Source organism: Mesoplodon densirostris, chromosome 17, assembly GCF_025265405.1.
Source record: "Mesoplodon densirostris isolate mMesDen1 chromosome 17, mMesDen1 primary haplotype, whole genome shotgun sequence".
Classification (NCBI taxonomy): domain Eukaryota; kingdom Metazoa; phylum Chordata; class Mammalia; order Artiodactyla; family Ziphiidae; genus Mesoplodon; species Mesoplodon densirostris.
In genome coordinates this window covers 11,487,998-11,514,966 of record NC_082677.1, presented here as the reverse complement: position 1 = coordinate 11,514,966, position 26,969 = coordinate 11,487,998, and the positions used below count along the sequence as shown (strand labels likewise).

The following is a 26,969-nucleotide window of genomic DNA, read 5'->3' as shown; positions in this document are numbered from 1 at the left end:
ATTTCATTGAAAGGAAATTTATACAGAAAGAGATGCAAAGCCACGTTTGTGCTGAAGGGATGACAGAAATTTTCATAACAATATTCAACTTATTACCTACCTCCCTCAGTACAGGGTCAGTGATACTGTCCAGGTTCACAGAGCCTTCATAGGTTAAGTAGTGAAAAACATTTAGAGCCCGGACTGCTTCTGGTCCTCGCTGCTTGTAGCCAAATATAAGGTCAATCCACTGATGGAGTTGGCAAGAAACAAATTCACTTTCCAGGGCCTGAAATCAGTCAAGACAGAAATAAGACACCATGCAAATTTCCCTTTTTCTTACTTTGAAATATTCTATATAAATAAGTAGAACACATTCTTTGCATTCCTGTATTTTATCTGTACATATTAAGACCTATTCTTAGGAGTGACAAAATACAACCTTTAATAAAACATAGACCTAAAAGAAAATTTTCTTTCTAAAATACTTAATGTTCTCTTGGCTTAACTGTATACGTGATGTGAATTTTTATGTTAAATAGATTTCTTAAAAAGACACATTCATGTTTAAAAGTAATTTGAAATGCCTGTTTTAATGCCATTTACAACAATTTCATTTTTAATTTTTAAATATTAGTTTGAAGCTAAACAATTTTATTAGAAACTTTGATACGTACTTATTTTCCTGCCTGAAGTCTTCAAATTTACCTCTAACACTACTAAAAGGGAATGCCTTCCTTCTGTTATGAATGAACTCCACTATTACACTGTTTAGGAACCAATGGGTAATTTTAGATGTTTGCTAGCCAGTGGGAAATGAATGGAAATTACTGAGAGTCAGTGACCATACGAAACCTCCATAAAGAGTCAGAAGAAAAGAGACCTTTTCAGTTCCTAAGAAGCCATCATAAACCTCCTAGATGGGCCCTGGCAGGTAGGCAAGGAGTTCTGGTCACACCTGTGGTATGAGCAGTGACAGTGACAGTGTAGCTCACTGTGCCTCTCACCTCCTGCACTCATTCATCATCAATTTCTTATTGATTTTAAGGACACACTGATTTCAGCAGCATGAGGAAAAAGCTGTAGAGCTAGCTTCTTAAATTTCAACTATGCAAAGCTGTAGAAAACAATTTTTGAAATTACAGCTGTAACTAAATATGTGAATGAAGTCATTCTTTGGCTGCATGACCTTGATTTCTAAGGTGCTGAAACCAGCTTGGATTCACTTAATCAGTAAATGGTTTCTTAAATTAACCCTCTGATAATTATATCAATATTTCATTTTTTTAATCTACAAAATATCTGAATGATAATTTTAAACTTTTCCTGTGATGACATTTAACTAGTCACTTACTCCCCTCGAACTCCCTTTTTATCTATTCCTTTCAAAATTTTTGGTATTTTATTTACACCAGTTATTGTGGATGTTTCTCATCCAGAAATATAAATAGTTAGATTTTATAAAAGGATAGTTTTCATACTAAAACTAAACAGAATTTCTATACTCTGTATCTCACTGGTCTTGACATAATAGTTTGGACTAGAACACAGGAAAAGGGACTAAAATACAAAAGAGATGTTGGTTAAAATTCTATACTGATTAAATCTATCATATTGGTTTGGTCAATTTGTATAAATGAGAAGTTGGTAATTATTTAGTAATGTTTTCAGTGCATGGTACAATAAACGAAAGGATGAAAAAATGAATAAATGGCAGTTCATTACAGAGTCGCTATTGCCCAAGTCTGTTCACTGGAATTCAAAATAGTAGTGAAATCAGAAATATTATTTAAAGGAAGATCTTACCAACATAATCACATAATCAGCTCAGCAGCAACCATTTCAAATCAATCTTATAGATACCGCTAGACATATTTGGAAAGAAAGGGTCAATGAAATTTATTCCATTCGAATAAAACAGTTACTGAACTAAATGCCTAATGCAATGATGAGGGTTGGAAGGAATGATCACCTTTCACTAATTTGAGTTTTAAAACATTTATTTATTATCTCCAACCACTAACTTTCATTTTCCTCTGCCATGGGCAATGCCTATAATTTGTTTAATGTTTCTCCTTTTGTTTACATGTGTTTTTATAAAACACTACTCATGTAATGTATTTCTGTGTGTATGTATTTTTGATTTATAAAAATGGACTAGGGTTACAGATTTCATTTTGTTTCTTACTTTCTTCACTTAGCCTTGCTTTTTAGGATCTACCTGTGTATAGGTAGGTAGTCTACTGCTTCCAGTGGCTGCTCAGAACTCCCGCAGTAATGAGCGCTAGACTGCCTCTAACTCGCCATGACACCATGCCGAGATGAATGTCCACTTTTGCATCCCTGTTTGGCTCTTTGTGAGAATTTCTTTGGGGCATATAATCTGGAGTAGGACTGATATGTCCCTGCACTAGATGCGTGTAAACTGAGTCTGAGTCATCAGTGCAGACTGGCTGCCCCTGTCCGCCTCCCTCCAGCAGTGCCTGAAAGTTTCTACATGGCCACATCTCCATTGACAACTGGTATTATCCCAGCCTTTAATATTAGCCTGTGTAACAGATACAAAACAATATCCCATTGTTGTTCTAATATGTTTTCCTCTGATTACTGAGGAATTTGACAGCTTTTTAATATGCTTGTTGGCCATGTGGGTTTCCTCTTCAGTATACTTCCTGTTCATGTTCTTTGTCCATTCTTTTCTGGAGGTTCCTGTCTTTTATGTTGTTACTTTGCAGAAGTTCTTTATATATTTTAGATAGTTGTCTGTTGGTTTTAAACATTGCAAATGCATTCTCCCAAATGTCACATGTCTGTTAAATTTATCCATGTCACTCTTGGTTGAAGAGAAATTCTTAATTTTGAGATAATCAAAAAAATTTTTGTTATGTTTTTGGGATTTTGGTTTAAAATAACAAAGATAACTTTCTGTATTTTGATGTGTCAGCTTTATATTTATGGTTTTACTTTTCATATACTGGTCCTTATCTAGAATCCACTTTCATTCATATGTGGTATTAGATAGAGATCCAGTATAATTTTTGTTAATATAGTAAGTCAGTTTATCTAATACCATCTATTAAACAAACACACCTTTCCTGAGTGATGTGTGCTGTCATCTTAAGTGTGTGAATATATGTTTGAAACAAAGATATAAAACTGGTCTTGTTTACAGATAATATAATAATCTACCTAGAAAAAGCAATACAATCCTTCCTCCCTTCTTTCATTCATTCATTCGTTCCTTCCTTCCCTCCTCCCCTTTCCCTTCCTCCCTTCTTTCTGCTTTCTTTCTCTGCTATCTATCTACCTACCTACCTACCTTCTTATCTATCATCTATCTAGATATGTGTGTGTCTCTCCAGATCTTTGCACCTTTTATTTCTATTGTTATCTTTATTTCTTATATATCTTAGTATCTGGCAGATTTATTCATTTGAGAGTCAACTCAGCTATTTGTGGACCTTTATTCTTCCCTATAACTTTTATAATAAGTGTATAGATACATCAAAATAATTTTGATTGGGATTCCTTAATAAATTTATAGATTAATTTGGGGAAATTGATATTAGGTTTTCCCATCTAAGGTCTCAGAATGTCTCTTTATTTATACAGATCATTTTCTATGTACCATATTAGATTTAAAAATTAATATTTTCACTGTAAAGGACATGGGTATTCTTGGTTAAGTTAATTCCCAGGCAGTTCATAAGTTTTGATGCAACTATAATATTTAAAAAATTATATTTTAAACCCCATTATTAATGATGTAGAAAAATGCTATTGATTTTTATAAGTTGATTGTGTTCCTGGCAACTCTTACTAGTTAACTTCTTTATTTTTCTTATATAATTGTTCTCAACCTTGAGAACTATATTAAACAACAGTGGTGACATGGAACATCACTGTCTTTTTCCTGATCTTAAAAGGGTCAAGACACACACACACACACACACACACACACACACACACACACACCCCATGTATTTAACAAATGATTGGGTTGTTAGATAGCATTTTATTTACAGTTTTTGTATTTATATCCATACTTGAAATGGCTTTATTTCTTTTTTCCTTTACTTCCCCCTACTCTGGAATCAAGATCACAGTACCCTCCTAAAATGAGCTGGATGGTTATTATGTTTTCTGGATAACTTGCAAAAGAAATGAATTCCTTATCTCTTGAAAATTTGGTAGAATTCACCTGTAAAATAATATGGCCTTGGATATTTGGGGGGCTGGGAAGACTTACTACTTAAATTTCTTTAAGGCTTATAAGTCTTCTGGTGTCAATTTTGATGTTTTATATTTTTCTAGATATTTATCCACTTCATCTCAGTTTTAAAACTTATTAGTTCATGACTATCTATAATAGTCTTTAATTAAATTTAAAAAATTTCTATGTCTACAGTTATCCTATTCTATTCTATATGTTAGGTAGCAGAGTGAATCAACAAACAAACAAACAGTCAAAAAATAATTTCACCTCAGGTTTTTTTTTGGGGGGGGTTATAAAATTAAATGACAAAGGAACAATAAAGTAGTAGATTAAACAGATAGTCTTACAGAGACTGTCTTGCTAGTCACTGCAGAAAACAAAGAAAATCCAGTTATAACATTTAAAAGCTAAATCTGGTTCTAAATCAAATGCATATCTAAGAATTGAATTTTAGATTTCACATAATTAAAGCATAAAGACCTATCTAAAGCTGAAACCTGACACAGACTTAACTGTATTCTAAACATTATTAATGTATTAGTAAATGCATGCTATCTGCTTATTTGTTCTTTTTAGAACTATGTTTTCATGCACAAACCTATTTTGGACTTTGAAACAAGATTTTATTGCAAACACTCACAACTGAAAAATAGAAAGAAATACTTGATTACTAAGCTATTAGGGTTATAATGGTCTTAATAGCTTGCTTTACCCTCTCCTTGCATACCTAAAAGCAGAAGCAATTGCTTTAAGCCTAGATAAACCAATTCCCAATCCATAATTCTACCCTGGGGATCTGGGAGGAAGGAAATAAACAGTGAGATTTAAACCAGAGAGGATATCTCTTAGATGAATAATAGTTACCTAGTATCTAATTTCAATATTGTCCCATGGGTATTAGAATGTAGAGAAGTCTTTCTCTAAGGGGTTTAGGACAAAGCAGCTCAGAAACTTATGAAAAAGGAAACTAGGCTAGTGGAATGAACTGTGAGGAGAGAATTTTGTTTTCTCCAGAATTCTTCTATTTAAGAATACTGCATTTCTCTCTCTCCTTCTAGACCAGACCAAGAACATTTCCAAGCCCTTTCTCTTGTGGCCTCAAAAATCTGCTTCTGATATTGAAAAAATTCTCCAAGTAGAGTTGCATATATTCCAGTGGACAATTAGAAAATCACATTGCTACTTCTTCTGTAGTGTCTGTACTGGCTTCTCTTCATGATTAAATTGAAATTATAGCTATTACCCAGTAAAAAATTTAATTATTTTAAATAAAGGTAACATAGTTGTTTTAAATGTTTATTTTGGGGGGCTTAAATTATTCTCTTACTTGATTGCTTCCTGGGTGTATAATACAGTGGATTATTTTCCATTCCCACTAGCACCATCCTAGTCTTAGCTCCCATTGCTCTCCACGTGGGCTACTGCAATAGACTTTGACCTCCTCCTCTACTCGGGGGCTTGCACCCTGCTGGTGGAACAGACTTCTGAAACCATCATGCTCTTACTGTCATCCTCGATTTCAAATCTTCCTAGGTTCCTTCTAGCCTAACACATTCAGTGTAAACTTTACCTGACCCCTAAGGACTTTCAAACCCTGATCCGACCCTCCCCGTGATTTCTTTGGGCTTCTAGATACAAATTTTTGGCTCCAGCAGCACAGTTTACAGCCCCCGGCCCATTAGTAGCTGGTATGACCTCTGAACCTTTGTTGCTCCTTTCACCTTAACATGAAAGCATTTCATCCTCCTGCTTCCTCTTCATGTCCCAGCCATCCTCACTCAAGTCCAATGTCTGTTTCCTGAGTTCTCCAGCTGAGAGTCTACGAAGTCTTCTATGAATTTCTATGACACTTACCATCAGTACCCTCCTGTTTAATGTAGTAAATAATGTATACAGATTTACTTGTGAAAATCAATTTGCATATAAATTGTAAAGTGCTAGACAAAGGGAATGGGGTTATTACCAATTAACACTTAATTGTTTCAAACATGCCATACTATATTCTCAATTAGAATCCAAGCATTTGGAACTTAGGGACTATACCTAATGCTTCTTTTACATTCCCTATAGTTCCTAATTCAGCATTAAATGATAAATATTTAATAAATATTTATTGGCTGATTATTTAAGCAATGGGAAAGATGTGTTGGTCACAAGAAGGAAGAAAAGAAATGTCAGGAAGTGAGGGTGGGGGTGGGAAATTCATTCATTCATTCAACAAATATTGACTGACCATCTGCTATGTGCCAAACACTATTCTAGACCCGAGGATCACAGCAGTGACTACGTGAAACCAAAATCCCTGTCGGAAAGTGTACGTTGTAGTGGGGAGAAACTACTAATTAGTAATTAGTAAGAGAGTCTGTCTGAAGGTGATAAATGCTAAGGAAAGGAGAAAGACAGGAAAGAAAGCTAAGAGGTGTGAATGGATGGAGAGGGGATTGCTCATTTAGAGGAGGAAGTCAGAGAAGGCTTCCTTGAGTTTGTGACAATTAAGGACTACAATGAGGAAGTGAACTGTAAGGACATCTGAGGGAAGATGATCTCAAACAGAGGGATCAGTCACGCGTTTGTTCATTCGTTCATCACTCATTCATTCAATATGAAGCCCCTCTTATGTGCCAGGAATTACTCTAGGCCCCAGGGATACTGTGAGAAACAAGACAAAACCTCTGATCTCCAGGAACACATCCCACTGAAATGCAAATAAGCAAGGTGAATACAGCCTCAACTCTCTCCAGCCCCAAATTACTGACCGCCTACCACATGTCAGATGCTAGCCCTGGAGGATATACAGATGAGTAAGTATGCCACATCCTCAAAAAGATCACAGTTTGGTGGAAGATAAACATGTTGACTTGGGCTTTTCGTGCTGCTCGAATATCTGCTAGAACTCTAATACAATGATATTAGAGTTATTCCCCACCCCATTCTTTTTCCAGAAGAATGACTTCTTCTAGAAAGTAATCCATCTCTGCTGCTCTAGCCATCACCACTCAGCACACTTGGCCCCCACCCTTCCTTTACCTGGCTCTGTAGGACTAGAGAAATCTAAGGGAAAAAGGTCACTACTAGGAAGTTGCAGAGGGAAACTGTTGTCTCTAACTTTAAAATACATCCAGAATTGATTAATTTCTTACTACCTTCACTGCTACCACGCTGGTCCAAGCCACCATCATCTCTCACAATACCTCCTAACAGACGTGCCTGATGCTACCCTGTGCCTTAGCAGTTCATTCCCATCACCGCAGCCCGGGTGATCCTTTCACAGCACAGCAAAATCGTAGAACTCGTCTGCTTAAAGCACTGCAACAACTCTTGATTTCACTCAGAGTAAAAATGCAAAGTGTTGCAATGGTCTTCAAGGCCATATGTGATTTGCATCTGTTACCACTCAGTCCTCTCCTCCTACTGTGCGCTCCGTGTTTCTCCTACCCCAGCCCACTGGCTTCCTTGCCAAGCCCACCCCTGCCACAGGGTCTTGGCTCCGATGTTCCTTCTGCCTTCACTGCTCTTTTCCCAGGAGAGGAAGAGTCTCTGGGTCACTCTCTCACGTCCTTCAGGCCTTAGTTCAAGTCTCACTATCACAGTGAGGGGATCCTGACCATCCACCCCTGTATTTCTGATCCCCTTGCTTTGCACTTCTTTTTCCCACAGTATTGATCACCTGCTAACATTCTAGATAGTTTACTTATTAATTTCTGTTTATTGTCTGTCTCTCTCTGATCAAAAGTAAGCTCCATGAGGGCCGAGATCTTTGTCTGTTGGTTCACTGGTATACTCGAAACACATAAAATAGCGCCTGCAAGGCTCAGCAATGATCTGTTGACTGAGTGTTGACTGAGGCTGTATGTTTATTCATGCGGGTTCCTAACTAAAGTGCGAGCTCCTGAAGGCCACTGGCTGCGTGGCTCACGCTTGTGTCTCCAGAGCCTAGAGCGGTATGAAGACAGTAACAGGCCCTCAATGATGGGGGTAAATGAAGGGATTTCTCTGCTTTACTCTAGCCTTATTTAGAGTAGGATTCATGGCCAACTCTTCTTTGTGTTTTCCATAATACCTTACTCAGAACTGGCTCTCAATAAAGGTTTATGTAATGAGCAAATCCCCAGTTTCAGAGATAAGGAAGACTGTGAAGCTCCAAGAGATAAGGATGCCTTATCCGTCCAGAGTGTCCCAGCTAACAGGTGGCAGGGCAGGCACCCACATACAAGATATCTATTGCAATATATATACTTTTTCCATCTCAATATTTTAAGATGCTGCCAAAGACTTCCAACAATTCTTATGTTATTTGCTTAAACTTCATTTTTGAGCAAGGTATTTTTTCAGTACAATATACCCTAAATGCACGTTTTTACCTACCACAAAAGAGACTTTTTCCTTAAAAAGTGAGAATCTAATAAAGGATGTAATACAGTCAAAGCAAAACCACACCCCACTGTGCTCTCTGCCTCAGCGCGCTGCATCCCGCCCTGCAGACAGAACGGTCTGCGCCTGGTCCCACGGCACCAGGAACATGCCGGGCGGAGGGCTGGAGAGATTAGTAGTGCACATCCGAGACAGGCCTTTTTCTAAAACAATTTTTTTAAAAGGGCAGATTATGATTGATGAACCCGGCATTAAGGTAATGCTATCAGACGTACTTTCTATTTCTACCCTTCGTGAGGAGGTCAGATTATAATCAGGTTAGAACTGAACACAGTGCTTTATTAATGTTTCATGACTGAGTCGGTCGCAATCAGCCTAGCTTCGTGTGGATAAATTAAACCAGTTCTTGATGTATGAACTCAATGCATTGAGAGTTTATTGAAATGTCTACTAAAAGTGTCTCTATCACCTTTCCAGGTTTGCTAATGAAACCAAATTTTGAATTTCACAGTTCTTCAGTGAAACACAAACCTTGTCACCATTTTTACAAAATACAAACAACTTTAACCAATTATATATATTGTTGTCTATAAATAAAAAAACAACAGACTAAAAGAAGTACATCATTAAAAATTCAAAGTATTGTTTCATTTTAAAAAATAAGAAAAGTTAATGAGGTTGTCAGCATGTAAAGGCGTCTACAAATGCATCAAATGCCTTTTTAATTGCTGGCATGGGATAATGAAGCTGATCATTTATAATCAATGATATCATCCCTTTTTATAACATTATTTTTGTCTTCTTTGCCTTGAATTTCTTAATGACAGCTTGAGAGAAGAAGGAGGGAATGCTCCTTTGTACGGATACAGAATACTAATCCACACAAGAGCCGAAGGCTTTTTTACCACTGTGAATGTCATTTCTTTGGGCTCTATGACATTTTCATTTTATACTTTAGTCTCATTACAAAGAACTCCATCAAATAACTGAAGATAATCCCAGTCCAAATTATAAATATACTAGAGCGCATTTTCTCTAAACCCATTCCATTTCATAAGCACTAAATCCTGTATGAGCTAGCTACCCAGCCAGTATAAAGTTAGAAACTTTCAAAGCTACAAAATAATAATAAAAGGTGGATGTTGTATTCATGGAATTTATGGAAAACTTATGAAAAGTTAAAGACTTCTATATTTTATATTATCACCCAGGTAATTATAGAAATATTCATCAAGTAAATATTTCTTCAGCAAAAAAAGAAGATAGGTAGATAATTGGTTACATTTTCCAGTTTTAACACAGATGGCTGACCTTATTTCTTCATAACATCAGTATGATCATTTCCCATCAGTATGATGGGAAAATGGACCAGAGGTTGGAGCAAAGGAAACCATACATAGGGTGCTGTGAAGGAAAACTTCAGGTTAAAGGAAAGTACAGGAGACACTGAGACAGGAGAGCAGCTGTAGACACACACGGCTACATTCTGTAACGTGACTTTTGATAGCTCTGATGCTTTAACACTCTTCCCGGAGGCAACAGCTTGGGTCTGCCCTTTAGCTCAATTCTGATGCACCAAGAATGGCAGCTATAGACATAGAATCTTTTGATACACATGGTAGCTTTCCCTTTCTATTCCGTAGAGTCCCTTCAAGGAAAACCCAGGGAAAGAAGACAAAGACTAACCACTTCTCAAGCCACCTATTACGTGCTGGCTAGGCACTTGCTACATAGGATCAATTTAACCTGTCATTGCCTCCTGGTGTCCCAGGGAACCAAGACTGGGGCAGTTTGATTTTCCCAAATCAGCAGAATTTTGTGTAAAACCTTTCATTCCGTGGAGTAAAGGTTCAGTTCACGTCTTACCAAATTCATAACGCCTATAAGATACCAAGAATTTGGTTTTGAATAGAGAAAAAGGGCCTTGCTTCTTTCATTTCTTCATGAAGCCAAGTTGGAACTTATTACTTACAATAAAAATGTACCATTCATTTCTGAAAATGTTTTATGACATTTTCAGAAATGCACAAGTATTTATCTCTCATACTTTAGTTATAAAAACTTGTTCTTTTGAACAGATGAAAGCAAATCTTTGAGGAACAGTTACTTCACCATATCATGCAATCCTTATAGTTCCTAGTACACTGAACACGAAGGTCGACAAACATGTGTTTACAGTGATACTAAATAGTGAGATTTATTTTGAAGAAGCACTGTATTCTGACTTAAAGTTTGCTCAGCAGTGCTTCAGCTCTTAGAAAGACAAAATATAAGAGATAAGAGGTGTGTAAACAGAAGTCAGTTCTTAAACTGGTAATGTTAGGACCAGGAGTAAATTATTTATTATATTTATGTGCAATAGAAGTACACTGAGCAACTATAAATATATAAAAAATAATTTATTACTCAAAATTTGCCTTTGTGTATTTTATTCTCTCTTAAGAGGGAAAAATCTATTTTAGAGTTTAAATTGTTTTTACAGTGTCATTATCCTTTCTCAGCCTGTATCTTTCAATGAATAATCTGCTAAGTCTCTTAAAACCCAAATGATATGAGACCATTTTGTGAGAATCAGGTATTTCTAAGGAAAAGGGATTTCTAAAAACTCTTATGTGGTGATCGCATGAATAATAAGATAGGCCAGAGTGTCACTGATTAAATCTGAATCATAAGTCTGAGTCAAATTAGGCGTTTGGAGGTCATCCATGCTTAGATACAGGTAGCTTGCAAATAACACACAGGTTGTATTTCAAAGTGCTTTATAATTTGGTGTTTGGAACATATATTGCAGTAGAAACAGTATTAGTCTAATCTGGATTGATTCTCAAGTCGATCTATAAAGCCATATTTTGTTTAAAATATAGGTGAACTTTTAAAGTCTGTAAATGGATATAGGGGACATAACATTCAGAGTGCCAACCTGTGATGCCAGGCACAGTAAGTAAGAAAAGGCACTTGGGTCCAGACCTCGGGTCAGTCACTTTGCCTTTCTGTGTCTCAGTCTTATTCAAATAAAGGTCTGCTCCGGGTCTCAAATCCTGTGTGTGACTATAAAGTTTAACATGTAAACTAATGTAAAATAATGCCATTTCCTCCATTTTGTAGAGCTGGAAGATAGCCTTCTTCCAACACCCGCTGGGTGGTGGGACTTGGGACTTCCTCAGCTGTAAACCGAGCTTTTACTGGCTGGGAAAGGAAGTCTTATGGGGTGAGAACTTTGAGGATAAAGAGTTAGAAATAGGATCACAGAAAGTCAGGTCTGCTGAGCTGTTGAGGCTGGAACATGCTGCTGGTTTGGGGTCAATTCCCTCTTATCTCTGTCTCTTCTTCTGCTGGCCCCAAGGTACTGGCTTCTAGTTAGAAGACATGTTTCCTTCCCTCCTTCTTTCCCTCTCCCTCTCCACAGCTCCTCAAGTCACTACTCACTCGAGCCTGGAGTCCGTGGGTAGGAACACTGCCACTCTGATAAGTAGGTGATCTTTGACAAAGTAACTTACCTCACTGAGTTTCAGTATAATTTTCATTTCAGAAGACTTTTTGAGGATTAAATGAAAATTGCACCTGAAGCTCTATCTAGCACAGTATTTGACAAATAATAAACAATCAATAGATGGCATAGGTTACAAGCACTACTGCCATTATTTTATCTTGGTCAGCCGTCATATTGGGATGACTCAGGACCACCACTGAGATACGGGGTATGGTGACTAAGATTAGGGTATCCAACCTCCTGTGCAGCAGTTGTCAGCTGTAAGTCTTGGAATGAGGAAAGCAGAGAAAAAAATTGTAAGCAACTACACCCTGGAAGAAAGGAGACTGTCCTAGCCCCATCATGTAGCTCTTTATACATAAAAAGAGGTATAAACTGGGTGCTGCCTAGAGTAACATTCCACTTACTAAGGGAGGGTTTTGTCACTTCACGTTTGAGTACCAACTCCCAGATCTGGAATTGATCTAACAATTACCAGTGAAACCTGAGGTAGAAGACAGTCACTCTCCTCCAAAGCTATAAAGTTGACACTTCCCCTAGGGCCTCTGTTAGCACTCGACTGACTCTTGTTTATCGTAAGGCCTTGATAAGTTTGATTGTCTGATTTTGTAGACTAGAGATTATAAGAAAAATTCGAATCACTATGGCCATCAAAGGAAAGTGTGATGATAGCTAACAATCTAAAGAAGAAAATAGAAAAAGAATAGATATGGAATTATATCACTTCACAGCATAATGGGTACTTATGATAATAAAGAGAAGTTTCATCCTTTGTATAAGAGGGTAGAAAACCAAATAGTAATACATTTTAGAACAACAACCACAACAGGGTTCAAAAAAGTTCTCACTTAGCTATAAAAATCTAGAAACTTCATTTATTTGGTAAGTTTATTTAGCTGGACTGCATTAGTACCCAACATACTAGATGAATGAAGCACTGTGATTTTTCTGAAGGTTTAGTCAAGACTGTACGGTCCTGGTTGTTCAGTTTATATCAGTAATAACTATCTGATAATTTCTCATGCATAATAATCATCTTTCCCTACATTAAAAACATTCTGTGCACGATGCTGCCCTGGGGATTTGTGTTTAGAAACACAACTGCTTTTTCTTTTTCAATTAGGCATATCATTAATAAAATTACTAATTCTGGGGCGTTTAAACTTTTTCACTAATGAGGAACACAGAAGTTGTATCTATAATGAATCATTACCTGATGTTTATTAAAATATATCTAAAAATGTTTTAGCATCCAATAAACACAGGAAGAGATTCTCAACATCATCAGTCACCAGGGAAATGCAAATTAAAATTGTAATGAGATATTACTTCACATCTACAATAATGGCTATAATAAAAAAACAGACAGTAACAAGTGTTGGTGAAGATGTGGAGGAACTGGAACAGTCATACATTACTATTGGGAATGTAAGATACACAGTCACTTTGCAAAAGAGTTAATTTCTTAAAAAGCTAGATATAAATTTACTATGTGACTCAGAAATTCTACCACTAGGTATATACCCCAAAGCAAGGAAAACACATGCCCATATAGAGACTTCTATGTGAACATTCATAGTAGAATTATTCATAACAGCCAAAAAGTGGAAACAACTCAAAAGTTCATCAACTGATGAATGGATAAACAAAATGTGGTATATCCATACAGTGGACTATCGTTACGCAAAAAGAGGAACAAAAACTGATATACGCTACAACATGGATGAATCTCAAAAACTATGCTAAGTGAAAGACGTCAAACACAAAAGAACACATATTGTATGGGTCTATTTAAGAAAAATGTCCTGAAAAGGCAAACCTATGGAGAGAGAAGGCAGACTAATGATTGTCTGGGGCTGGAGGTAGGCACAGGATAATTCTGGGGCAAAAGAAATGCTCTAAAATTAGATTTTGGTGATGGTCACACAACTCTGTAAATTTGCTAAAAATCATTAAAATTGTACAAGTGAATTTTATCACAAATAATGATTTTTAAAAAAACACTCATAAGGTAGTCCCACTTCACAGATGAGAAATATGAGAACCAGAGATGCTCCATAGTTTACTCAGGGCAATGAAGCTAGTAAATGGCAAAGCTCAGATTCAAGAGCCAGGAAACTTTTAAACCCCAAGTATTCTTTCCAATATAACCACCTGGCATTTATTAATTGTTAGCAGCCACATAAAAACCTGTGTTTAATCAGAGCAAGAGAAAATTTGGTCCAACAATTTTTGCTACTTTGCCTGCTTGAGTGAAGGATTCATTTCGTTTCACTAGTTTGGACCTAACTAGACAACATGCTAAAATCATTAAGATTATTACCCCATGTGATTCATTCAATCATTCATAACAGCAAATATCTGGTGACTAACTACTCTTGCAGGCACAGTTCTTGGCTCTAGAAATATACAGTGAAATGATGTGACTGAGAGACACATCTCAGACACAACTCAGTATGTAGTGGGTTCCAGAGTTGAGTTTGTGGATCTGGTATCCTTACACTGATATCATAGCCAGTATTCAAGTATGTAAGGGTATTGTGGTAATAATAAACAACCAGTTCTAAAAATAAGTATAGACTTTAGAAGTATGCATCACTAAAGTATAAATCCTTCACATTAAAAAGATAAATTGAAGAGATAATCTATTGTTTAAGGAGATGGTGTGAGATTATGCCATATACCTGAAAGTGCCAATTTCCAGATTGAGAAGTGAGAGAAATCCTATATAAACTTTATGTACTACATGATATTACCTCAGGGGGAGGCTAGATTACAGATTATCTATACAGTAACTTTAAACATAGGTCTACTGTCTCAGTACCAGCTTTCTAAAATAAAGTGTATTAAAAGTAAAATATTTCTTGGAGACAGAAAAATAGCTCTAAAATTGAAGGGAGCATGTGACTGACAGTGACAAAAAGAGACACAAAATCAGGGGTAGAAGAAGGAACCACATATTGTATGATCCTGTTTATGCGAAATAAACAGGATAGGCAAATCTTTAGAGACAGAAAGTAGATTAGTGGTTGCCTAGGGCTGGTTGGGGGAATGGGGAAAATGGGGGGAGGGAGATGCTAAAGGGGATTGGGTTTCTTAATGGGGTAATGAAAATGTTCATAATTGACTGTGGTGATGGTTGCACAACTCTGTGAATAGACTAAAACCCACTGATTTTTTTTTCTTTACTTTAAATGGTTGACTTGTATGGTATGGGAATTGTATCTGTGTGATATATGTGAATTATACAGCTCTTACTAGAGAAGAGACTGAGGGATATGTGAGGTCCACTGCAATATGTGGACCTTATTTGGATTCTAATTCAAATAAATAAGCTGTCAAAATGAAATAAAACATATTTATGGGACAGCTGGAAAAACTGGGAGTGAAACAGGGTTAAAAACATATTTGGGGTCATAGGCTGTATTGATATAATTCCTCAATTGGCCAAGAACAATAGTACACTAGAGACGTTGCTTGGTAAAGTGGTTCATTTCCATATACCGTAACCCCATTGAGATTAAAATCTCCTTAAATATGGATAAAATATATTAAGATCTATAAAATAACCACATGCAAACATTCTATTTACACATTTTCTATTTGAACACCCAGACATCTGTCATACAGATTCAAAAAGTAATGACATTTTCTATCTAAGAATGTTTACAAGATGGGTGTTCTCTTAGTCAAGTATATTACATTTTAAGGTATGTTTTACAGCTTATAATTTCCTACATACAAATATGTTCTAAATGTATATTGTTTTGAGTACTTTATGAGTGAAAAAACAGTGCAGATTTAGCCAATAGACAAAAATAAGGAATGGGCATCAATTTCGACCATTTTAGAATACATTAGTCAACAGATGCTCATCTGATTGTCTTCTCCTAAGGGAGCAAATATAACTGAATTACCATTCCTTTATTAGTCCTCATGAAAGGAAAATCCACTCTACAATAAAGAACTGCTGTCAAAAGACAACAGTAAAATGCTTTCTTTTTTTTTTCTCAAAAATTTAGCCTTGCATTTATAGATGTTAAAAGACAATTTTTTAGTAGCTGAAAACTAAACAACAGAATATTTTTTACTTCCTTGTGACTGCTCAAGCAAAAACAAAATCGCTCTTACCATCCTGTTGATCCGTACAAAGTCTTCAGGTTTTTTTGCCCAAGGGGGAAGATCAACATCATTTACCACCACTTCATCTTCTCTGACTCCAAGATTATATCCATTACTGTTGACAAACATCTCCGGTAGGTAATAGAACTCTGGAATTAGTTCCTGCCAGGAATAAAAATGTAGCATATTAAACCACTTTAAAAATCAGTTGAATGAAAGTATTAATTTATAACAACTGTAAACAGAATTAATTTCTTTACTTAAATTCAATATTTTATTACTTAGTTCCATTCTTTTTAAAATTTTCTTTAGATAGGAGTCTAGGAAAAGAAGGCAAACATTTTTCTTGAACAATATGCTTGATAATTTATGTTTATAAGATTTTCAATCTTATCTTGCCACAAATTAGTTAAGAGAAATGGGTTACAGAATCAACAATATTCCCAATAGTATCAGTGAACAAATATATAAGGTTATACATACAAGTCTCTGCTGTTCAACAAACTTTTCCAAATTCTATTAATAAAATATCCAAATTCAAAAAAAGGTGTTGCCAGTATTGGTTAAAAATCATGTAATGTCTTCTACTTTTCTTTTTGACTCCACTGGCAATTACAATACATGATTTTTATGAAGAGACTCATTGTTTTATTTTATAGTTTGGCAAAATAAATTGTTTTTATACCTACCACTAAATATAATAAGAGATGATATGCAACATAATAAGTTTAAATATTCAATGCATGCCACTTGAATACTAAGTTCTTAACTTGAATGCAAAGATAACTTGTGTTACTTGTATGTAAGTATGGCATTAACAACTGGGTTCAAGGCAAACTTGCGTTTGATGCACGTCTAATATGTGGTTTATGTAACTTTAGAAGAAATATGATACAGGAGTGAACTGATTTTATGACCTTAAAAGTTTTAATTTGTTCTCCTTTTTAAAAAAAAACAACTTGAGGAAATGAAAACAAAAACACAGTAGTTTTATGTTTACCATCAATATTATGAAAAAATACTGATCTTTTCAAATATCAAGATCAGGGTTAAATTAACTTTATCTGTGAAAAGCATAAGAACATTTATTTGTGTAACATGTCTGACATGGATGGCATAGTACCCGAAATTTGAATCTCACTTTGGAATACACAGTGATAAATAGAAAAGCTAAAAAATAAACAAACACCCCCACCAAAAAAAAAACACACCAGACACTGAGGTCTTCAAATAAACTGGATTCTTCAACCCAAGAAAAGCATACACAAAAGTGTTCCCTTTATCAAATTACCAATGGCATTTTTCACAAAACTAGAACAAAAAATTTTACAATTTGTATGGAAACACAAAAGACCATGAAAAACCAAAGCAATCTGGAGAAAGAAAAACAGAGCTGGAGGAATCAGGCTCCCTGACTTCAGAATATACTACAAAGCTACAGTAATCAAGACAGTAGGGAACTGGCACAAAAACAGAAATATAGATCAATGGAACAGGAGGGAAAGCCCAGAGATAAACCCATGCACCTATGGTCAACTAATCTATGAAAAGGAGGCAAGAATATATAATGGAGAAAAGACAGCCTCTTCAATAAGTGGTGCTGGGAAAACTGGACAGCTACATGTAAAAGAATGAAATTAGAACACTCCCTAACACCATATACAAAAATAAACTCAAAATGGATTAAAGACCTAAATGTAAGGCCAGACACTATAAAACTCTTAGAGGAAAGCATAGGTAGAACACTCTTTGACATAAATCACAGCAAGATCCTTTTTGACCCACCTCCTAGAGTAATGAAAAAAACCCAAAAAACAAATGGGACCTAATTAAACTTAAAAGCCTTTGCACAGCAAAGGGAACCATAGACAAGATGAAAAGACAACCCTTAGAATGGGAGAAAATATTTGCATACAAAGCAGCTGACAAAGGATTAATCTCCAAAATAATACAAACATCTCATGCAGCTCAATATCAAAAAAACAAACAACCCAATCCAAAAATGGGCAGAAGGCCTAAACAGACATCTTTCCGAAGAAGACATACAGATGGCCAACAAACACATGAAAAGCTGCTCAACATCACTAATCGTTAGAGAAATGCAAATCAAAACTACAATGAGGTATCACCTCACACAGGTCAGAATGGCTATCATCAAAAAATCTACAAACAATAAATGCTGGAGAGGGTGGAGAAAAGGGAACCCTCTTGAACTGTTGGTGGGAATGTAAATTGATACAGCCACTATGGAGAACAGTATGGAGGGTGCTTAAAAAACTAAAAATACCATATGACCCAGCAATCCCACTACTGGGCATATACCCAGAGAAAACTGTAAAACAAAAAGACACATGCACCCCAATGTTCACTGCAGCACTATTTACAATAGCCAGGACATGAAAGCAACCTAAATGTCCATCAACAGATGAATGGATAAAGATGATGTGGCACATGTACAATGGAATATTACTCAGCCATAAAAAGGAGTGAAACTGAGTAATTGGTAGAGACGTGGATGGACCTAGAGAGTGTCATACAGAATGAAGTAAGTCAGAAAGAGAAAAACAAATATCGTATATTAACACATATATGTGGAATCTAGAAAAACGGTATAGATGATCTTATTTGCAAAGCAGAAAAAGAGACAAAGACGTAGAGAACCAACGTATGGATACCTAGGGGGAAAGGGCGGGGGGTGGGAGGAATTGGGAGATTGGGATTGACATATATACACTATTGATATTATGTATAAAATAGAGAACAAATGGGGAATTCTACTTAATGCACTGTGGTGACCTAAATGGGAAGGAAGTCCAAAAAAGAGGGGATGTATGTATATGTATAGCTGATTCATTTTGCTGTACAGTAGAAACTAACACAACATTGTAAAGCAACTATACTCCAATAAAAATTAATTTTAAAAAAAGTGTTCTCAGGCTTCCCTGGTGGCTCAGTGGTTGAGAGTCCGCCTGCCGATGCAGGGGACACGGGTTCGTGCCCCGGTCTGGGAAGATCCCACATGCCACGGAGCGGCTGGGCCCGTGAGTCATGGCCGTTGAGCCTGCGCGTCCGGAGCCTGTGCTCCGCAACGGGAGAGGCCACAACAGTGAGAGGCCCACATACCGCAAAAAAAAAAAAAAAAAAAGTGTTCTCTTTATGGGTTCTCCTGCTAAAACCAACATTTATCTGCTATAGCATAAGTGTTTATCTTAGCAATCCTCTGTGAGAATTTGATCATTAACCGTTCTTATGATAACAAATGTGAACCATAAAAAAATATAACCATGTTTATTTTCTCCAGCATTATGGGAGTTTGAACAGATTTGTGTAAATGAATTTTCCGGATAAGCAGAGCTTAACTTTTTAAGAATCATATTTTTTCTTCTATTTAAACCATTTAAATAGAAATCTCTCTAAAACCCATTATATAATTCCCTGATATTTATTTATTCATGTACTAGAGTTTGAGTACCAGGCATTGTGATGGGTCCTAAGAAAACAAATAATGAACAATCATGGCCTTACCTTTGAGTAATTCATAGTCTGGTCTATGGGGCAAATGTATAAACAGATGGTTATAATGCACAACAATAATAGCTGTGAAAGTATAAACAAAGCACAAGGGAGCAGAGAGGACAGAGCAGGGAACTCCGGGCAAGTCAGAAAAGATTTCACTGGAGATCAGACATTGAGTTCAACCATGGCTAAGATAAAGGTGGGGAAAGGGGCAGGGGGACTGGCAGAGAGTATTATCAAGGAGTGGTACGAACCGAGTATGGGTGGAGTGTAGGATATATTGGGGGACAGATCAAGATGGGGTGGAATGAGATGGTGGGAGGTGTATGGAGTCAGATGACGAAGGAAGTTTTATGCCAATCTAAGCTCTTTGGATTTTGTCTTATTGGCAATAATTTTTAAAAAAAGAGCTATTGACATGATTACATTTATTTTAAAGCAAGACATTGGGTGTCAAAGTAAAGAATGAACTGGAGAGGAGAGAGACTAGGTATATGTGTGGGTGGGGAGGGGGAAAGGGGGAACCAGCAGCAGCAAGGAGAACGGGAGGGAAGAGGGAAGGGAAACTGTGGCCGTGTTGAGTAAGGGGACATATTGTGGGACTGTACCAGGGAGGGCCATCTGCAACACACGTGAGGATGAGTAAACAAAGATGTGGACCCGGGGATGCAAAAAGGAGAGGGAATTAGATGGCTCATACGGAGAGGCAAATATATATTAATAATAAACTACGTACAAGACATCAAGGGCACAAGGAACTGTGGGAAAGGAGAACTACAGTGAAATTAATATGTTAATGTAAATTTTCAGTGACTTGAATGTGAGGGGGCAATTAAGAAGGGGCTAAAAGAAAAGCTAATAGGTAAACAAACATTCTTATTTGCAGATAATGATACAGCTTAGGTGGTGGATAAACCAGGGGCTAAAGGGTGCTTCAGCAACATCTATCAGCAATGACTATCATGAGTTTGACTTCTGGGCTGGGTAAGCATGACAGAGTATATACCATGTTGCACTGAGGGGCCAACTTGGTAAAGGTGTGTGGTCACTGATTAGAAGGTAGAAGTAAAGTATCATTGCTATTCTCATTTTTTTGTACTCAATCAGAAATGTGTAACTGTTACAGACTGAATATTCTATTCCTCCAAAATTCAAATGTTGAAACCCTATCCTCTAATGTGATGATATTAGGAGGTAGGGTGTTTGGAAGGTAATTAGGATTAGATGAGGTCATGAGGGTGGAGCCCTAGTGAACGGGATTAGTGTCCTGGTGAGAGTCCCAAGAGAGCTTGCTTCCTCTCTTTGCCACGTGAGGACATACAAAAACATGTCCTTCCGTGAGCCAGGAGGCAGGCTCTCACAAGACACAGAACCTATGTGGGCACCTTGATCTTGGACTTCCAGCCTCCAGAACTGTGAGGAACCCATTTCTGTTGTTTATAAGCTACCTAGTTTATGGTAAAACACAGCAGCCTGAGCTGACCAAGACAATAACTGCAAAATTTTCTTTTGATCTTGCTCTCATTGCTTGGGAAAACGTGGGAAATTAGTATAAGATGTAGAGAAGATAAAGAACATTGCTATTTACACATTACCCATTTTATATATGACAATGAGTATCCATAGCATCCCAAATGGTCCAAAATGGGGAGAGGAATGTAAGCTCATGCAGTTGCTCCATGGAGAGGGTGATTTATGTGTAATAAGCTCACATAAGTCAGGGATTTCCCAACTGTCTTTCGTCAGTTATTTGTGTCCATGTTCTATCTCTAGAACTAGCCTATGTAAGCTTCCTTGAGGACCGAGAGGGATATACATCCACATGGATATAGCAACATGGATTTATTTTTTATTTAGACAGCCCAAAGAGTTTCGGTTTATCTTCAAGTGTCCTGGTGCTCTAATGTTTTTCATATATATTGTTTCCCATTCTTTCCCGTGGTAGAGGGGCAATAAAATACATGGTTATTATTAACCTACTTGCCACTGAATGTGACATTCACTGAATGTCATTAAATTAGACTCGCAAAGGCATAAGAAGCCTAGGATTTTATATTAATAACAGTTTGGGCAAAGCAGACTTTGAGCCTAATTTTGTAGGTTTATATTTTGCTAAATCCCCCACAGCTCTTGGTGCTATACTTTGTATGCAGCAGGTACTCATTAAATATTAAACTATTGAAGATATGAGATAAAATCATTTTAATATCACTAGAAATCTTCTGGGGACTATGGAGATGGTTGCAAGAATGCTTCGAGATAGGAAAAGAGCCAATAAAGTACTTTATTAAATAAAAGAAAAAGGATGCACCCAGAAATAAAATTTGTACCTTTCGAGAGGAAACTTTTGCAGCTTAAAAAATGTTATCTTGCTTATTCTAGTTTTGTTAGAAGGTTCAAAGGTGTAAAAGAGTTCAATTTAAATTTAGAAAAAGTTGGTTTTAACGTTGCCAGTAAAATTGTACCCAAACTGAAGAAGTGAAGGAAGCAAGTCTTTTTCATTTTAACTTAAGCTCTCCAGAAAGAAGGGGCTGAAAGCCAGCTACCACCAAGGAGAACAAAGCGAGGCTGAGGAACCTCTCCTCTGAGGGTTATTTAGAACAGCGGGAGTGGGGTGGGGACTTTGAAGGCTTGAATCGCAGCCAATCATGAAAAAGTAGGATTACCAGGGCCTTCAGGATGATCCTAAGTGAGACATTTTCTCCACTCTGGTCCTCATCTGGCCGACCAGAATGTGGTCATAAATTAGGGTGTTAGCTAAGATGTTGGTGTAAGCCGCTGGAGGCCTGACGTTTGACGGGAAGAAGAAACTCTCCCAGATTCACTCTAACAATATTTTTTGTTTTTTTAGGATGCAGATTTTAAAAAAAGACACATTTTAAAGCAATATGAAGACATTCCTGAAGTACAGCATATTTGCAAAGTCCCTCGAAGCTTCAAAAGACCAGAGCTGTAAGTGACTAAAGCAGTCTGAACCCTGAAGTCTTGAGCTGGGGAAGTTTAAGTTTTGGTTTTTTTGTTTTGTTTTTCCTTGAAGGGGAAGGAAGAGAGTAAAATCACAGAAAGTCTAGGGAGAAGCTGCTCAAACAGCAGAGAGGGTGCAAGTTTTTATGCCTCAATTTTATTGCTTTAAAACCTTGTTTCAAATGGCATTTTAAATTTAAAGTTAGTATGTAAATACAGGGCATCCATATATAATGAATATTCACATTTATATTATTTAAAGGATTTGCTTATTCTAAAAAATTTAATGAGTTAAGAGAGTTTCACCTCTGAGATTCAAAGGTTATGTAGGTTATGTACAAGAAGATGACAATTATTGTATCTGGGCTCCAAGACAAGGAAACAGCTGAAATGTCACATCTGGCCATTCAATCTTAAAACAGCAGGAATTACTTATTTGTGTCTTACTGTGTCATGACACTGTTCTAAGTACTTTACATCTTTTTCTTAATCTTCACAAAAGCTTCCTAAGGTATGTATCCTCATTCTTCCCACTTATGGACATGAACACTAAGGGTAAGTAAGTTGCTAATAACTACACTGCACATAGGTGGTAAAGTCAGAAATCAAACCCAAACACTTTAGATTCAGGGTCTCTGCTCTTACATTCTCTATTTTTCCTTTTAAAACAGCAACCCACTCTGTATGACTTCATTCTGTTTTAATTTTCTCCACAGGAATTCTTCTTTTCTTTTTTAATTTATTTATGCTCCCGTGTCCCACTGTAACAGAAATCCCATCAATAAGGGATCTCACTTGCTCACCACTCAGTGGTAACAATGGTGCCTGACATATAAAAAAGGTACTCAATACATATTTGTGGAATGAAAAATGAACAGGTCATTACTATATATTTATCATATCCTGAACTTCAGGCATGAAATAATGGTAAAAGGTTTTCAAACAGTATTAGTTAAAGCAGAGTTACCGCAGGGCTACCAGTTAGTCATAGTGATGGGGGAGGCTGTCAGGCTGGCAGTTTTGGGACCGTCCCTTCTACCGGGGAAGTGCATTGGAATCATATGGTTCTGAGTTGAAATACAGACTTCTCACCAGCTTGGGCAAGTTTCTTAAACTTTAAGAAAAAAACAGTTTCTTGATATGCAAAATTGTGATGATGACAGCAACTAAATCACAGTGTGGATGTGAGGATTAAATGGGGGTAATGTGTGTGAAACAATGCATTTCATAGCTTTATGCAAAATACTTTTTGAAGCTATTATTTACTCTATCAACAGAGTTTACTCAGTATCAAAGTATATCCCATAATCAGTTAAAAAAAAAAAAGCTCTGTCACTTTGGATATTTGTGTTTGAATGAACACCTATGTAGACACTTCAGACAATTCAAGTGTTTTTTATCAAATATATGGACTAGCTTACATGCTACCTAGGCTAATCAGATATATTTTTATAAGTTTTTTGCACTTCAGATTTTGGTTTTTCCAAATGCACAGTCAGAATGAACTGGTTGTATAAACCAAACTGAAACTTACAATTTTTTAAAATTAGTAACTTACAGAGTTTTCTCAACGATCCCCATAATAATCCCTCTCATCCTGCATGCTGTCTGGCATTTCCACTTTACTGTTCCTCCCATAAAGAGGTGGAGTCTATTTCCCTTCTCTCTGAATATGGGCTGGCTTATTTCAACACACAGAATGTGACAAAACGACATTTCAGGGCTTGCAGAGATGCCTAAGTCTTAAGAGGCTTGGCAGCCTCCATGGTTGTTCCCTTAGAAGTCACCATCACATGAAACTGTGTGGCTGCCTTACTGGAAAGATCGTGTGGACAGACAGACAGGCCTGGACAGTCCCCGACCGCTCCATCAGCTCCATCAGACGAGGCGCAAAACATGGGAGTGAAGCCATCTTGCTTCTCTGACCCAGCCAAGCCTCTCCAGCTGTCACTGTAGCACAGAGGTGAGTGGTCCCCTCTGAGCCTTAACTCCCATTGCATGATTGTCAACAAATAATAATTGATGCTGTTTTAAGATGAGGTTTGGGTGATTTGTTACACAGTGATAGATAACTGAAACAGAAATTAATGCCTGGGAGTGGAGTCCTGAAGTAATAAAAACTTAAAACACGTGGCATTGGCCTTGGGACAGGGCAGTAGGCAGAGGCTGGAAGGATGGTGAGGACACTGTTGGTGGAAGATCAGGAAGGACGTTGCTGTTAGAAGCAGGAGGAAATCAATGCGTGATACGTCGTGTGGGATAAACTAACAAGACTAGTTCCTGCAATCATTTCAAAGACAGAAAAAGTACCGAATGAACCTGTGCTTCTGGTTAAAGATATTTCCAGGCAGAATGCTGAAAGTGACCACTGGTTTCTTTCAATGGTATATGGATAAGGTATTATGAGCTAAGGAAGAAACTGCTCAGATTTAAAGCAGTATTTAGAGAGACATAGGGGCCTAGGACAATCTTGTCAGATTCTCAAAATTAAAAAAGGTTCAGACAAAGATCAATTCTAAGGTGCCGTAAGTAAAATATGGCCATAGGGAAAAGGGTGCCTGTAAAACCTTTTATAAGTGCTCAGAAAAATTTAAGATAGAGGTTTGCAGACTCCCTCGGCCACACAAAGGGCTTCCAAGAATCTTATGAGCATTATAAAGGGCATCCTAATCACAGCCTGAAGTAGGGAGGATCCTGTCTTGAAAGAACTTGTGAGAAAGAGTTTTTTCTGACAGTGAACTATACTTTGATACATAGAAAATCCACAAATTGTTTAAGTTGCTGCACCAACTTGGGCAAAGGACGCCTCGGCCCCAACTTTCTATGATCAGGAAGCATGTGGAGAAAGCTACTCAATGACTACTATGTACCTTCCACACTCCCCCATTTTTGAACAGAATGTCTGTTGATGTTTACCTGCTCCTATCTTACCACTGGGAGCTGAATATACGTGGGACAGATAACTTATCTTTTTAGCTTCCAGGTCTCCAAATTAGGAATTTCTGTACCTCATCTGTATGTGGACTTGATATAGATCATGAGCTACTAGATTTTGAGCCTGATACAATAGTGGGATGAGACTGTGGGGAACAAGTTGAATATATTTTGCTTGTACGAGGAATGTGAATTGTGACTGGGGAGAGGACTTCAGTAGATTGTTTTCAAAGATAGCCAGAACAATCCCCCTGACCTCCATGTCCATTTGAAATGTGATTTTGCTGCTCATCTCATGGGGAAGTGGAGTCCATTTCTCCTCCCCCTTAACTTGGGCTGGCACTGTGACTTGCCTTGACCAAAAGAATGCTGTGGAGGCAGGTAACACTATGTGACTTCCAAGCTTAGGCACGAAGTAGCTTCGCAGTTCCCATTTTTTTATCCTCTTGGTAGGCAGACACCTGAAAAAAATTGTGATGATCTTCCCAGACAGACTACACAAAGAGAGAGAGGACCAGCCAGTCCCCAGATGTTCCAGCCGTTCTTGCTAAGGGACCAGACATGTGAATGAAGTCATCTTGAATCTTTCAGACCCAGAGAGGCCACCCGCTTGGACCTGACATGGATCAGAGACAAGTACCTGATGAACCCCATTCTGATTGCAGAACTCTGAGAAAATAAATGGCCGTGTTTTTTTAAGCCACTAATTTTGGAGGGTGGTTTGTACATAGCAATAAATTATTAGAGTATGACTTGGTCTGTCAGTTACTCCAAACTAATCAACGTGGCTGGATATAATTGTGAGATCATGCAGAAGAATTAAAGCAGCAAACCATCCCATGAATAAAGCACTGGAAGTAACTGACTAGCCCTCATTGCTAGTTCTGGCTCCCTCTTGACCTGCTGTGTGAAGTTAGGCAAGCCACTTAGTATCTGTGAACTTCCTTTACGGAACGGGGATAATGATCTCTATCTCATGGGACTGTTTTGAGGACTGCATCAAATGACCGAGAAAAAAGCATGCTTGAAAACTATTGAGAATTATTCAAGAAGAATGAACTCTTCTATTATAACTTGTAAGTGTGCTTCTATAGAGGTCGCTCAGGCACTAGCTTGCCCACTTAAAATAACAGCTCTTCTGTTTACTCTCTTCCCATTGATAGATTTCTGTTAACCAGCTTCTCTTTAAGGAAAGAGTCCAAGTAGTTTAAAATTTCCTAAAGGAAAAATAGTGCAGAAGGCACCAAAGACTATTAAAGAAATGGCAAGATGAATATTAAAACAGGCATTTTGTGTCTGTAAATGTGATTTCTAGTTTATTTTAACAGCTATACTAAAACCCCATGGTACAGTTAATAGTATTATATGCGTCCCGTC

General features: G+C 37.2%; 1 protein-coding gene across 2 annotated transcripts in view; it reads right to left on the bottom strand.

The window, feature by feature from the left end:
* The window catches only part of NBEA (neurobeachin), a 610,373-nt gene that overhangs the window by 40,145 nt on the left and 543,259 nt on the right, over nt 1–26,969 (bottom strand). For both annotated transcript variants that reach the window (XM_060080316.1, XM_060080317.1), the window contains 2 exons: nt 16,188–16,340; nt 101–268 (listed from right to left, as the gene is read on the bottom strand). In XM_060080316.1, the coding sequence (XP_059936299.1) occupies nt 101–268; nt 16,188–16,340 (321 nt within the window). The remainder of the gene's footprint in view (nt 1–100; nt 269–16,187; nt 16,341–26,969) is intronic.